The sequence below is a fragment of the Cucurbita maxima genome, unplaced genomic scaffold, assembly GCF_002738345.1.
Source record: "Cucurbita maxima cultivar Rimu unplaced genomic scaffold, Cmax_1.0 Cma_Scf00001, whole genome shotgun sequence".
Classification (NCBI taxonomy): domain Eukaryota; kingdom Viridiplantae; phylum Streptophyta; class Magnoliopsida; order Cucurbitales; family Cucurbitaceae; genus Cucurbita; species Cucurbita maxima.
In genome coordinates, this window is record NW_019272017.1 from 3,198,244 (window position 1) to 3,211,804 (window position 13,561).

A 13,561-nucleotide genomic window follows, 5' to 3' on the forward strand; every position below is an offset into this window, starting at 1 on the left:
CGACTTTTGCTTTCTAAAGCAGACTGGACAATTAGAAGAATCCTTTTTTAGTAGCGGTTTTTTAAACTTAAAAAACTGTCTAAATTCTTTTAAAATCTTTTAAAATAAATGAATTTGATTAATAGAGCCAAAATTAGTATACATTCATGGTGGTTTTAAAGCTTTGTTCAATACTTTTCATTTAAATAAATTAAAATAGGTTTGAGAAAAATAATAATAATAAATATATATGTATAGGGACAATATCGTCATTTTAAATCGCACGCGTGCAAGTTGAGAATGAAGAATCATACCCATGCAGCCGCCATCACATTATCAAGGACACAATAATTACACTATTAAATAATATCATTAAAGAATCCAATCATTTTTATTTCATTGAAGAAAAAAAAAATTATTTTAATTTCATCAAATAATATCAAACTTAGTTATCATCTTTCTAATTTTTGTTAATTTATATACTGATTAAACAAATAATGTAAAAATCTTTAATTTTAATTTGAATTAACTCTTTCAAAACATTTTTAAAATATATATATATATATATATATATATATATATAATTCACTTGTAATTTTCGATAAAACAAAAAAAATTCACTTTTTTAAAAAGAATACTTTTTAATTATTAAATTTGTACTCTAGCCCTGCTTTATAGTACACTAAAGATATATGATATATTACTTTTATTGAAAATTTATGAGAGGATGCAAGTTGCAACGTAACCAGAAATTTATGCAACTTCATAAATCTAGGTCAATTCTGTCGTCTTCTACTAGCTCTTCTTCTTCAATCCTCAGATCATCATCTCTTCTTGTTTTGTTCTTCGCTTAATCTCTTGCGATGTTTTGTGTTCGATTAAGTTTTGGGTTTGAAATTCTTTTTGGTAGTCCATGGATGAACGCCTGAAAGGAGCATTTTCAGTAAGATTTCGATTCCATTTCTGAGTATTGAGTCTTGATTATCTGTGTTTGTCTGATTATTGACCACGTAATTTCCATCCATGGGTTCGATCAAGAAATAGTTAAGAAATTTCCCTATTTGGTTCAGTTAGTTCTTGTTCCAAATCTGTGTTCTGAGCATCGTGATTTCGTTCAATCTTTGTTACTTTTGAGCTTCTTTCTTGAGTTATCTTAGTGGAAGCGCATATTTTAAGCCATGGACGATCCCTCATCGTCTTCTTATGTGTCAAATGGGTCCAGTTATAACAACGTTGCTGCAACATTCAGCAATGACCCTTCTGCAAATTCTGACCATTTGTGCCTTAGCAAGCTAAGCGCAAGCCTCGAGAAGCTAGTGAATGATTCTGACTATGACTATACCGATGCTGTGGTTGTTGTTGAGGGCATTGAAGTTGGTGTTCATCGCTGTATCTTGGCGGCTCGGAGTCTGTTTTTTCATGAGCTTTTTAAGCAGGAAATGGATAGCTCCACAAAAGATGGAAAGCCAAAATATTGTATGTCTCAGTTGATACCTTTCAGTAAGGTTGGAATTGAAGCTTTCAAGGTTATCTTGAATTACTTGTACACGGGAAAGCTAAAGCCATTGCCACCAGAAGTGTCAACGTGTGTGGATGAGTCCTGTGCTCATCATGCTTGTGGCCCTGCTATTAATTTTACTCTACAATTGTTGTATGCTTCTGCCACTTTCAAGACGAAAGAGATGGTATTGCTTGTTCAGGTACGAGAACATTTCTCAAATTCTTTATATTTCTTATCCATATGGTTTTGTTGATCAGTCTCTTTGATGGAAAGTTTACTGTTTTATTCGTTGGTTTTTTATAGTTCATGTTATCACTTCGTTATTTGAGCCCAATACTGTAGCTTCTTTCGCAGATTTTTATGGGGAAACCACTAAAAAGAAATGAAATGCAGTATAGCATTAGATTGGTAACATTTAAAGGATTGAGTCTGATTGAGACGATTCTTTATATAGATAGTAAGAGCATCATACAGTTGGTGAAGAACCAGTCTATCATTTGAAGATAAAACATATTAGGAGGCGATACCATTTCACTGGCAAGTTTGTAATAAAAATGCTGATGGTCGTTTGAGAATGAAATTCTTAGTTGACTGGATCAGTCTCAAGTGAGAGAATTGTTAGGTTAAAAAAAAATGTTAGAAATCACAATTTTCCACGATGATATGATATCGGATATTGTCCGCTTTGAGCTTATGCTCTTATGACTTTACTTTTGCCAAAAAGCTTTGTTCCAATGAACATGTATTCCTTATTTATAAACTCATCATCCATCCCTTTAATTATCGATGTGGGACTCCTTTCCCAACAATCCTCCCCTCGAACAAAGTACACCATAGAGCCTTTCCTGAGGCCTATGGAGCCCTCAAACAACCTCTCTTTAATCGAGACTTGACTCCTTCTCTAGTCATTGAACAAAGTACACCCTTTGATCGACACTTGAGTCACTTTTGACTACACCTTCGAAGTTCACAACTTTTTTGTTCGACATTAAAGGATTCTAGTGACATGACTAAGTTAAAGGCATGACTCTGATACCATGTTAGAAATGACAACTCTCTACAATGGTATGATATTGTCCACTTTGAGCATAAGCTCTCATGGCTTTACTTTTGGTTTCCCCAAAAGGCCTCATTCCACTGGAGATGTATTTCTTACTTATAAATTCATGATCAACCCCTTAATTAGCGGACGTGAGATATTTAGCATACCTAAACTTTTTGCTGCTTTTAAGAACGAGATCATTAGCTTAGCTCTTTGGCCTGTGGTAGCTATGTGCGCATTGATTTTGAACGGATTACTGATGGATTAGATGAGCATGAGGTGGTTTAATCTAATAGATAGCTTAACCTGCATACTATACTGATTCTGCATAAGGGTGAGTTCACTAAGTCGTCTGCTTATCCTGCTTTAGCATAACAAAATCAAGTCATAGGGTGCTTCATTTTAGTTTAGGTTCTTTCTCTTCAACCTGATCGTGAGTGAATACACAATCTAACTCGGTATCGACTAACTTGTGCAGCGTCGGCTCCTAAGTTTTGTTGAGAAGGCATCTGTGGAAGATGTGATGACTATTCTGATTGCTGGATACCATTGTCATCTGGACCAGCTACTCTCCCCTTGCATCCAACGAGTCGCAAGGTCGAACCTTGAGGCTATGTCTCTAGAAAAAGAGCTTCCAAATGAAGTTGCAAGTGAGATTAAGTCACTGCGTATGAAATCTCAGGTAGAGACTGAACCAAATATTGTAGAAGAGGTGGACCTAAACCGTGAGAGGAAAATCAGGAATCTCCACAAAGCATTGGATGCTGATGATATTGAACTATTGAAACTTCTTTTAAATGAATCTTCTGATATTACATTGTATGATGCTTACGCCCTTCACTATGCAGCTGCCTATTGTGATCCTAGAGTGATTAAAGAGGTTCTTAATCTAGGCTTGGCAGATCTCGATCTTAAGAATCCTAGGGGACAAACAGTTCTTCATGTTGCTGCAAGGCGTAAGGATCCTAAAATCATTGTGGCCCTTCTGGATAAGGGAACCTCTGCTTTAGAACGTACAGCTGATGGACAAACTGCGGTTACAATCTGTCGGAGGCTGACTAGGCCTAAGGATTATAATGAGATGACTGATAAGGGACAGGAGTCTAACAAAGATCGGTTGTGCATTGATGTGTTGGAGAGAGAGATGCGTAGGAGTTCAGTTTCTGGTTGTATGGAAATCGAAACTCATATTCCCACGGCTGATATGCATGTTCTAGATTATCTTGAAAATAGAGGTGATACTCTCTCTCTCTCTCTCTCTCTATATATATATATATATTCACACATCGGTAATGAAATGAGATAACTATATGTAACAACCTTAGTTCACTCTGGTAGATATTGTTTCTTTGAGCTTTTACTTTTGGGGTTCCCTTTAAAGTTTTAAAACGCGTCTGGTAGGAATGTTTGGTAGGAAGAGGTTTCCACACCCTTATAATAAATGTTTTGTTCTCCTCTCCAACCGTGTGGGATCTCACAATTCACCCCCCTTTGAGTCCCAGCGTCTCGTTGGCACACCGCTTGGTGTCTGGCTCTGATACCATTTGTAACGGCCCAAGCTACCGCTAGTAGATATTGTTCTTTTTGGGCTTTCCCTTCTAGGCTTCCCCTCAAGGTTTTAAAACGTGTCTTGTAGGGAGAGGTTTCCACACACTTATAAGCAATGCTTCCTTCTCCTCTTCAACTGTGTGGGATCTCACAATCCACTCCCCTTTGGGGACCAACATCCTCGCTGGCACACCGTTCGGTGTCTGGCTCTAATACCATTTGTAATAGCTCAAGCCCACCTCTAGCAGCTATTGTTCACTTTGAGCTTTCTCTTTCTGGCTTCCCCTCAAGGTTTTAAAACGTGTCTGGTAGAGAGAGATTTCCACACCCTTATAAGCAATATTTCGTTCTCCTCTTCAACCGTGTGGGACCCCACCTCCCTTTGGGGCCCAATGTTCTCGCTTGCATACCGCCCGGTGTCTGACTTTGATACCATTTGTAACAACTCAAGCCTATCGCTAGTAGATATTGTTCTCTTTGGGCTTTCCCTTCCGAGCTTCCCCCCAAGGTTTTAAAACGAGTCTAGTAGGGAGAGGTTTCTACACCCTTTCAAGCAATGCTTCGTTCTCTTCTCCAACTGTGTGGGATACTATACGTCACAAAATCTAGCTCCTCCAAGTTTTAACTTATTCTAACAAAATTAAATCTAAGCACTATCAAATCAAGAACCCAACATTTGTTTCCTTTGTTTCAGTGACCATTGCTCGTTATATTTTCCCTGCCGAGGCCAAGCTCGCAATGGATATTGCGGATGCCAATTTAACAATAGCATATAAGGGCCTTGTATCTTCCAAGGGGTCATCTGGCAACTTGCTGAAGCTTGACTCAAATGAAACACCATCTGTGCGAACCAAAAGACTCCAATCAAGAATGAAAGCTCTAATGAAAACAGGTACTTTTCAGAACACCATCTATTAATTACTTTCTACTTTTCATCCAATTGAGTGTAAGATGAACTCATCACTCATGTAACATCACACCTGATCACAGTGAATACGGGTCGACGCTTTTTCCCTCATTGCTCGGAAGTTCTCGACAACTTTTTAGCTGATGACATGCCCGACCTTCTATTCCTTGAAAAGGGAACTCCAGAGGAGCAGCGGAAGAAGAAGGCTCGGTTCATGGAACTTAAAGATGAGGTTCAAAAGGCATTATCCAAGGACTTAGCGGAGAACAACCGATCAAGCATTTCATCGTCCTACTCATCTTCCTCCTCGCCAAAACCGAGCACAAATCACAAGGGTAGGAGAAAATAAAGTGAGACGTGTGCTGTAGAGTTTGAATGTACAAATATTCTTGATCTTCTTAACATATCCTTTCTGTTTTCGAGCGGTAAAATAGTACCAACTTTTTAGCTCATGTTAATTGACATCGTTCAATTGATTAAAAACATTAAACTTCGACCAAAAAGTCAAAAGTTCATATTCCTTCCTATTGGAACGAAATCAATGAAATAAAAGAATTACCTTTTCATTCCATTATGAATAATTCTAAGCTTTTCCTTTGTGAAGTCAATTTGGTTCAAAGACATCTAACATCTAAAATTTACAATGAGCGATTCGTGACACGTGTTGAATAATCACAAAAAAAAAAAAAAAAAAAAAAAAAAAAAAAAAAAAAAAAAAAAAAAAAAAAAAAAAAAAAAAAAAAAAAAAAAAAAAAAAAAACTATGATGTTACCACATCTTTGAAATTTGAGGGGCCACCACAGCTTTTCCAAAGGCTATGGGAAGTGATAGCAATTTCTTTGCTTTGCCTACATATGCCCTTTTGGTGAAGTTGTCATAGTCATTTGCTTCAATGGAATCTAATATTTGCTTATAAAGCATTAAGGACGCCCACACTGGCCATCTACTGGCTTCATTCAGCTCTCCAATGCCCTTCTCAGCCTCATCAAAGAACATTCTTGCTCTTTTTATCTGTCCTTTCATGAAACTCCGCCACTTTTCGGTCACTTTCCCTCGGAATATGTCATCGTCGCATAGCCCAGCTTGTGCCAACTCGTCTTGTGGGAGATACACTCTTCCCCTCCTAGCACTGTCGAAACAAAACGTGACCCAACTCCTCAAAGATCGAACAAACAAGAACATATCGCTAAGTTTCGAAAAGTTCGAAAACATTTCCTTGTGGCATTGTAGTTTGTACATGTTAAAAGTAACTCTAGTTGCTAAGATTGTGGAAGAAAGCTTACTCTTCTCCAACGTCTCTTAGAATGTTAGTGAGTTGATTGGCGAGTCCGAGAGCCAATGCTGCATTGTAGACGCTCTCAACTGAAGCTTTCGACTCAGGTGCCAATCCCATGACAGGAACACTCATGAGCCCCACAGTCCCAGCAACATAATAGCAGTAAAGGTAAAGCTCGTCGAAGTTCTCGTATCTCGATTTTCGCAAGTCCAACCTCATTCCTTCGATCATGTCCTTGAAGGGCTGTCGAAACACAACGTATAATTGCAAGCCAAGAGAATTGAAACATACGTGAGCCATCTTTACTCGAAGATGGAGAGTAGTTAAATTATCGTTGCTTGTTTTAAATCATTGGGATCTGATTATTTGTTAACCATGACAGCCCAGAGTTCTCATATCACGAAGGAAGGAGTGAGTTTACCTGAATGTCAACAGGGTATTTTGAGACTGTATCAGAAAGAGCAGCATCATACATATCATACGCTCGACCCTCAAACAGATCGGTTAGTCGTTTCTCCCATCGCTCGAGAGCCTTAGGTGTGATGTGTGAAGCATTAGGTCCATCCACGAGCTCATCGGTCCTTCTGCACCAAACTGCATTACAAAGAGTTACACTCTTGAATGTTCAAAACTGAAGATAACATCAAAAAGAAAACACTGAACTGCTATGGCAAACGACCTATACGTCAGTAGTACGTTAAAATTCATCTAAGACGTTAAATGTTTTCTTAAGAACGATGAAACTATGGTAGAAAATGGTAAGAAAACAAACACAATTTCGAAAAACCAAAAATCAAACAGTTATCAAACGACCAATGTACAATTTTTGAAGTTCGAGAACTTATGAAAAAAAAACCTGAATCATCAACAAAAATAACCAGAAAAGCATGGCTACCACATGGAGCAATACAGCCAACTTGTTCTATAGAAATGGACAAAGTTTGCAGTAGACAAAAAGATAAGATGCTGGAGGAAGAGGATGACTGATACCGTAAATCGCCCACACCGCTCTTCGTCTCTCCGGTGTCATAAGCTGTGTCCCTAAGAACAGCAAGAAAGAGGCACAATCAAACAATCATTTGCAGGTTGGGATACAGAGTTGATAAATGTGAAGAGTTTATCAGAATCTGTGGTTACAATAAAACTATGCCTCTTTTCTTCACAATCTGGATCACCAAGGGACAGATATCATTCCACCATTATCACTATCAGATCCATTGTTATGGCAGCCAAACAATTCATATCCCAACAGTGAAAAATGGGAAGACAAAAATGAAGCAGTAGAGCAAAGAGGGGAAAGTTTACCCAGATAAAATGTTTTGGCATACTCAGCACAGACCTCACCACAGCGAGAATATGCCTCATCCAAGAGATTCCCATCACTAATACCCTCATTTTGTATGGTTTTATCCCAATCCAAAGCTGTTTCTCCATCCCTCTTGGGCAGCTCCCTCACAAGAGCTGCTTGTTTCAGAACAACTTCATACACCCTTTCTTCAGAGGATCTTGAAGGGTTGGCTACAGCAGCAGAGGATGCCAAAACCCCACAAGAAAACAGACTCAATCTCTTACACCCATTTGACCTGCTGCTGCTAATTCTTGGCATGGGGCTCAGCAGGGAGTTAGCATTGACACCAGACATCTTCTCTTCACAGCCACCCACAAAAACCCCCTCGAATTTTCTTCTTCTCCTCCTCTTGCAGCTTTTCTGTAAGCCTTTTATCTGAGAGATTCAAAGAGAGAGAGAGAGAAAGAGAGCAAAAAGGGTAAATGGATGACTACCAATCTTTCATCCATAATGAATTTAAAGTCGTTTATGGTGGGATTTCAAGAAGCAGCTCTTCCCTTGAATAATCCCAAGGATCCCACATGGGGGGATTCGTGGACAGAGTTAAGACCCCATATCATATTTGTGTTGTTCCCACAAAGTTTCTTACTTGAGGCACTCTGCTTCGAGGTAAGAATAGCAGTGAAAGGGATATCCAAATTGGAAGCTTTGATTACTCCAAACAACTTAACAAAAAGTTTAGTTGGGATGTTAACACTAACAAAACTAAGTATTTATTGTTAACTTTTATTTATTTGGAGTTTTTAAGGTTTTATAAATTTTATATTTTTGGAGTTTTTAAGGTCAACTGTTTTAGTTTTCTTTTCTTTAAAACCAATAATTATATTAAATAATTACAAATAATAGATGTGCACCTATATTTATTTTAATTTTATTTAATTTCACCATTATTTTTCACTATTAATTCTCTAACAACTCTTATTAAAATAAATAAATATATATATATATATATTAGTTTTATTAACTAACACAAATTTAAATAAATAATTTAAATTCACATTTACCATCCATTCAAAAAATATATATATATTTAACACTCTTCCAAATAATAATGGTTATTAGTTCAATTTATACACGTGGAGATAATATATCAAGATAGCATAACTTGACTGATACATTTAGTGAAAGACACTACGAGCATTATGAAATAAAAGAAAATTAATTTTTTATTGCTAATATTTGAATTACTTTTTATTTAAGAAAAATGTGTGAAAATTGAGGTTGATAAGTGAAGAAATAATGATTTATTTAGAGCAAAAGGGAATTTCAAATTCAATATGATTTGGATCCCAAATTCATGAACTAATACAAGGTTTTGCTTTCTCATCAAATCAACCGTCAATTTTCTTCTTCTTTTTCTCTACACTAATTATGCAAATATTTATATACATTTTTTTTAAATTAAATTATTTAAAAATCGGTAAATTTCATCATTTATTCATGAACTAATAACTTCAAATTTAAAAAAAAAAATTAAAAATTCAACATTTAATTAAAATCAGCTCTAATATTAATGGATATTTATATAGTTTAATTTCGTTTAGTACATGATTGTGCTTTTGTATAATGCAAATAAATTTATGATTAAAAAAAATAAAATTGTTGACTAAGTACACTTAAATTTTTTAATGATCAAAATGTTTGACAAGATCCACCCCATCCACTTTTTTTACTATTAAATTCAATAAACGTCAAAATTAATTGGAGAGGGAATATATATTTATATCCATATTTTTAATTTAATTACTCTTCATTTCTTTTTTTCTTTTTTTTTTTTTTAGTATTTTTACAAATAAAATGAAAAAAAAAAAAGGGGGGAAGATAGTTCTAACGTTTCTCCTAAAATTAAATCATTTTTTTTTATAAAAAAAAGATAATTTATATATTTGGAATTTCCATCCTATTTAATTGCTCATTAAATCCGATCAAAATTGGCACCAATAAATTTAAAGAAATATTAATAGGTCCACCAGGAGGTTACAAAATCGTTATAAAATTTTTAAAAAATAATGGATTTATTATGACAATAAATATTTTGTCCAAATCTAGCTAAATAGTTTATTTTATTACCAAATCAAAATTACTTTTTTCCACGTGTCATCTTATGGAAGCGAGTATGAATAGATTCGAGTATGAAAATGGTAGGAAAAGGAAATGAGTCCAATAGCTTTCCCTCGTTTTGTAAATTCAAATTTTAAAAAAAAAACGACTCATCAACTTTCTCCTCTACACTGATTGCATAAATCCCAACTGGGAAACAAAAAAATTTTACAACCCCACAAGAAAATTTGAAAGAAAAGCAATACCCAAAAAGAAAGAATCGATTTTTGTGCTTTGTTGGGGCCTTTTGGTTTGGGTTTTAGGGGGGGGTGGGGTTTCTTCGTTTTGGCTGGTGTGACGATCATCAATGATATGTGCTCTCAGTTGAGTCGTGAATTAGGGTTTCTTTGCAGGTATTTCATTGGGTTTCTTGATCGATCGGTTTCGAGTGCAATGGGTTGCTTCTTTGATTGCTTCAAAGTCAGAGACGAACGCCATCGATCTCGAGGGCACTTTGTTTCTGATCCTTCTTGTTCCAAATACAGGGTGGGTTTTCAATCTTCGTCTTCCTTCCTTTTGAACTTTGTAATCACTTCGTTTGATTCGAGTTTGGAGAAATGAAATGAAATCGGAAGTTTATTCCCCTGTTTCTTTTGAAGATTCTGTTCTGATTCTGTTTTTTTTTTAAAACCTTTTTCTTTTATGTGCTTTTTCTTTGTATCGCGAGGTTCTTCCTCCTCCATTCTGATGTTGTTAGGGCTTATGTAGTTTCGATCTGCTTGTTTTCCTGAATAAAGTAGCTGATTTGGCTTTGGTTGGAAATAAAGAGATTCTACTGTTCTTTTTTATCCTTTTTAGTTTGCTTTGTATCTGAGGGAATCAGGGAAATGGATAAATGGCTTTTTGATCACTTCTCACTTTCAATTTCATGCTGCAGGCGCCTGTGGTAGCTCGAAATCATTTATCAACTCTTTTCCTCTCTGAAGGTATATTCTAATCTGCGGATTCTTACTTCCTTGTATGTTTTCTTTTGTTTTATTTATATGTTTTTGTTTTGTTCTATGAAAGAAAATGAAGATTCTCCTAGGAGGGATTCAGGTTCCAAGTCTATTGGATCTCCAAGGTACATCAAGGAGTTGAAGGATGAGGTATGCAACCTTCCCACCAGTGTGTGCTGATTTTGATGACAAATCGCTGGATTTCAGTATGTAATTAGTTAGGGAAATGAAAGGCATGAACTAGAGAACGAGCTTCTCTGAGCAAACAGAACTTAATGATTCAAAACTCTTATCATTTGTTGAAGATAAATGATAAGAGTGGAGATAATTGATATGGACATTAACCAGTTGTTATGGACATTAATTTGTAGGCCAACTTTCTTAAGGCTTGTGGAACTATAGTGGAGACCCCAACTGAAATTCGTAAAGCATCTAGCAAGCTTTTGGGTTCCCCTCATCATAACAGAGATTTGGAGCTTTTGAAATACGAGTCACTTCCAAATGCATTCCCTGAAACACACCCAGATTTTCCCCGTACACCTGTTAAACATATGGAAGAGTGGCGAAATCAGTCAGGTTCTGCTGAACGTACACCTAGCAGGTTGTAATATATATCTGAAACAACATATTTCTAATGATTTTGCGTAGAATTCATTGGCATGGTCATCTTATTTCTGGATGAGCTAATAGATTATCCATGAACGTTCAGCTATCTAAACAAGAACTGATGAACCCGGCATACTTTTGATAGGAAAAATGTGCAATTTGGTTGAATATATTGGCTTTTTTGGTCAAGAGAGTATGCTGTTTATCATCTGATCTTTAAATATTGTTATTACATTACTCTAACAAAATTTGGTACTACCTGTCTCACATTATGGAGCTTGTTGATATTACAGTTGTACTACCAGTGAACAGAATCCTCAAAGAATCTCTGCTTACCCGATTGAAGGCAGTGAAACTGAAAGTGTTATTACCTCTATAGCTGCTCTTAACAGTCCTGATAATGTAATGACTACATGCCAGAGTAAATCCGTACGTTTTGAATGTGATATAAACGAATCTCCCAGGCGAAGTTCATCTGGAAGTGGAAGAGAAAAAGTAAATGTGTTAAAGTCATCACCTCATCCAACACCTCTACAGCTATCAGACGAAATGCAAACACCTGGAACAGTTTTTCCAGAAAGCTTGGATCATAGAAAAGAAAGAATCAGGTCTCAGTACGTTTATTCAGTTATGAACACGGTTGAGAGTGCTGCTCAATTGAAGGCACTGAAGGAAGAAGAATCTAACCTGGAAGGAGTTTCAAGAGAAACGAGGGAGTCTATTCAAGAGCTTGAAATGATAACACCTATGCCAGAAAGGAATGTGAAGGCTAATACACATGAGAAGGACTTGATGGTGGAGGCAAGCTTGTCTGCTTGGTTGAAGCCTACTCGTGATGAGGAGGGTAAGAAATGTGTGGCTGCAGATGGGCCAATTCGTGGTGGAAGAAGTGCTGGGGACAGGCCAATCATAGGGTTGGTTGCTGCTCATTGGAATGAGGAGGAATCTGCTCAAATCTCACCTAAGGAATGGGATGGAAATGGAATCCCAAATTCGACCAATAAGTACAAGGAGGTAAGTTCTTTACTGTTTTTTGAAATTTTCCTTTATTTGAATGGTGAGTTGACCGATTGTTTTCTTGTTTGCAGGATCAGAAAGTGAGTTGGCATGCGACACCATTTGAGGAAAGGCTAGAGAAGGCGCTGTCAGAAGAAAGCATAGTTACAAGGTATGCCTACTCAGTCTTGCTGTCTTCCATGCTTTTGTTCTAGCCTCATGGTACTAATGGATTTGATACCTCAAGTAGAATGTATTAGAATAGAATTGCTTGGAAATTAGATGTCTTAGCAAAAAGCAGGTTGGGGCACATAAGTATTTTTCTTACGAGAAAGGAAGGGGGAATGAAGCATTTCTTATAAGAGTGTAGAAACTTCTCCCTAGTAGATGCGTTTTAAAAGACCTTGAGGCTAATGGAGATACGTAATGGGCTAAAGTGGACAATATCTGTTAATGGTGAGCTTAAGCTATTAGAAATGCTATCAGAGCTAGACACCAAGCAGTGTGCCTGCAAGGACGCTAGGTCTCCAAAGAGGGTGAATTATGAGATCCCACATCGGTTGGAAAGGGGAACGAAGCATTTCTTACAAGGGTGTTGAAACCTCTCCCCAATAGATGTGTTTTAAAAAAATCGTTAGGCTGACGGCGATACGTAATAGGCCAAAGTAGACAATATCTATTAGCTATGGGCTTGAAGTATGTTTCTTAAGCATGTATTTAATGACAACCAACCGTCTTGATTCTTGCAAATTTTATCAAACTGTTTCAAATCTTTTATTCTCCCTTCTGTTGATGATTATGCAGGAAGAATTTCGAAGGAAAGCTTGTAGCTTTTGATGAAGAAGATGATACAGCACTCTCACGGCTGCAATCTTCAATCCAACCCAGTTCAGTGGTATCATACTGATAAAACTAGTACACATTCTTTTACGGCCGTGTGATCCAATCCTATTGAGTAGTACCTTCATCCTGTAATTCATATTTTGAAAGTGCTATCATCGTATCTCATGTCAGTTGAGAGTTGTCTACAAAGAAATGGAACTAGGAAAGAAGTGGCTGAATGTTTCACAGTTCACCTTTTTTGTAAAAAGAAATACATGCGTTATGCAGCCTTTGCAATTTCTTGTTTATGGGTTTGAGCTTGTAAACCTTCTTTGATAATTGACGATGAATTGACTCGGTGCTTATAAACTAAATTTGAAATCTTATAGAAAAATTGAAGTTGGCCCTTCAAAAGCAAGGATCATATCTTTTGAATTGTTTTGATTTCTGACTAAATTTGAGATCTCATAGAAAATGTTGTGAAGAAAATTCAGATGG

General features: G+C 36.6%; 3 protein-coding genes across 4 annotated transcripts; 2 read left to right on the top strand and 1 right to left on the bottom strand.

Annotated features, from left to right (window-relative positions):
- The first annotated feature begins 695 nt into the window (after nucleotides 1-695).
- LOC111479544 (BTB/POZ domain and ankyrin repeat-containing protein NPR2-like) lies at nucleotides 696-5,552 on the top strand. Its single transcript, XM_023124245.1, has 4 exons — nucleotides 696-1,679; nucleotides 3,001-3,757; nucleotides 4,765-4,962; nucleotides 5,061-5,552. The coding sequence occupies exons 1-4, from the start codon at nucleotides 1,158-1,160 to the stop codon at nucleotides 5,324-5,326; spliced, it is 1,743 nt and encodes a 580-aa protein (XP_022980013.1). The 5' UTR covers nucleotides 696-1,157; the 3' UTR covers nucleotides 5,327-5,552.
- Nucleotides 5,553-5,727: 175 nt separating this feature from the next.
- On the bottom strand, nucleotides 5,728-8,060 carry LOC111480496 (phytoene synthase 2, chloroplastic-like). The gene is made up of 5 exons (XM_023125570.1): nucleotides 7,559-8,060; nucleotides 7,244-7,294; nucleotides 6,675-6,847; nucleotides 6,261-6,496; nucleotides 5,728-6,106 (listed from the first exon to the last, which is right to left on the bottom strand). The coding sequence occupies exons 1-5, from the start codon at nucleotides 7,893-7,895 to the stop codon at nucleotides 5,746-5,748; spliced, it is 1,158 nt and encodes a 385-aa protein (XP_022981338.1). The 5' UTR covers nucleotides 7,896-8,060; the 3' UTR covers nucleotides 5,728-5,745.
- A 1,878-nt stretch (nucleotides 8,061-9,938) lies between these two features.
- On the top strand, nucleotides 9,939-13,472 carry LOC111479982 (protein JASON-like). 2 transcript variants are annotated; one of them, XM_023124929.1, is made up of 7 exons: nucleotides 9,939-10,187; nucleotides 10,579-10,627; nucleotides 10,719-10,789; nucleotides 11,011-11,240; nucleotides 11,539-12,259; nucleotides 12,334-12,413; nucleotides 13,046-13,472. In XM_023124929.1, exons 1-7 carry the CDS (start codon nucleotides 10,014-10,016, stop codon nucleotides 13,146-13,148), a joined length of 1,428 nt encoding a protein of 475 aa, XP_022980697.1. In that variant the 5' UTR covers nucleotides 9,939-10,013; the 3' UTR covers nucleotides 13,149-13,472. The 2 variants fall into 2 exon arrangements, with proteins under 2 accessions (XP_022980697.1, XP_022980689.1); XM_023124921.1 differs by having other exon boundaries at nucleotides 9,940-10,187; nucleotides 10,710-10,789.
- Nucleotides 13,473-13,561: the final 89 nt, after the last annotated feature.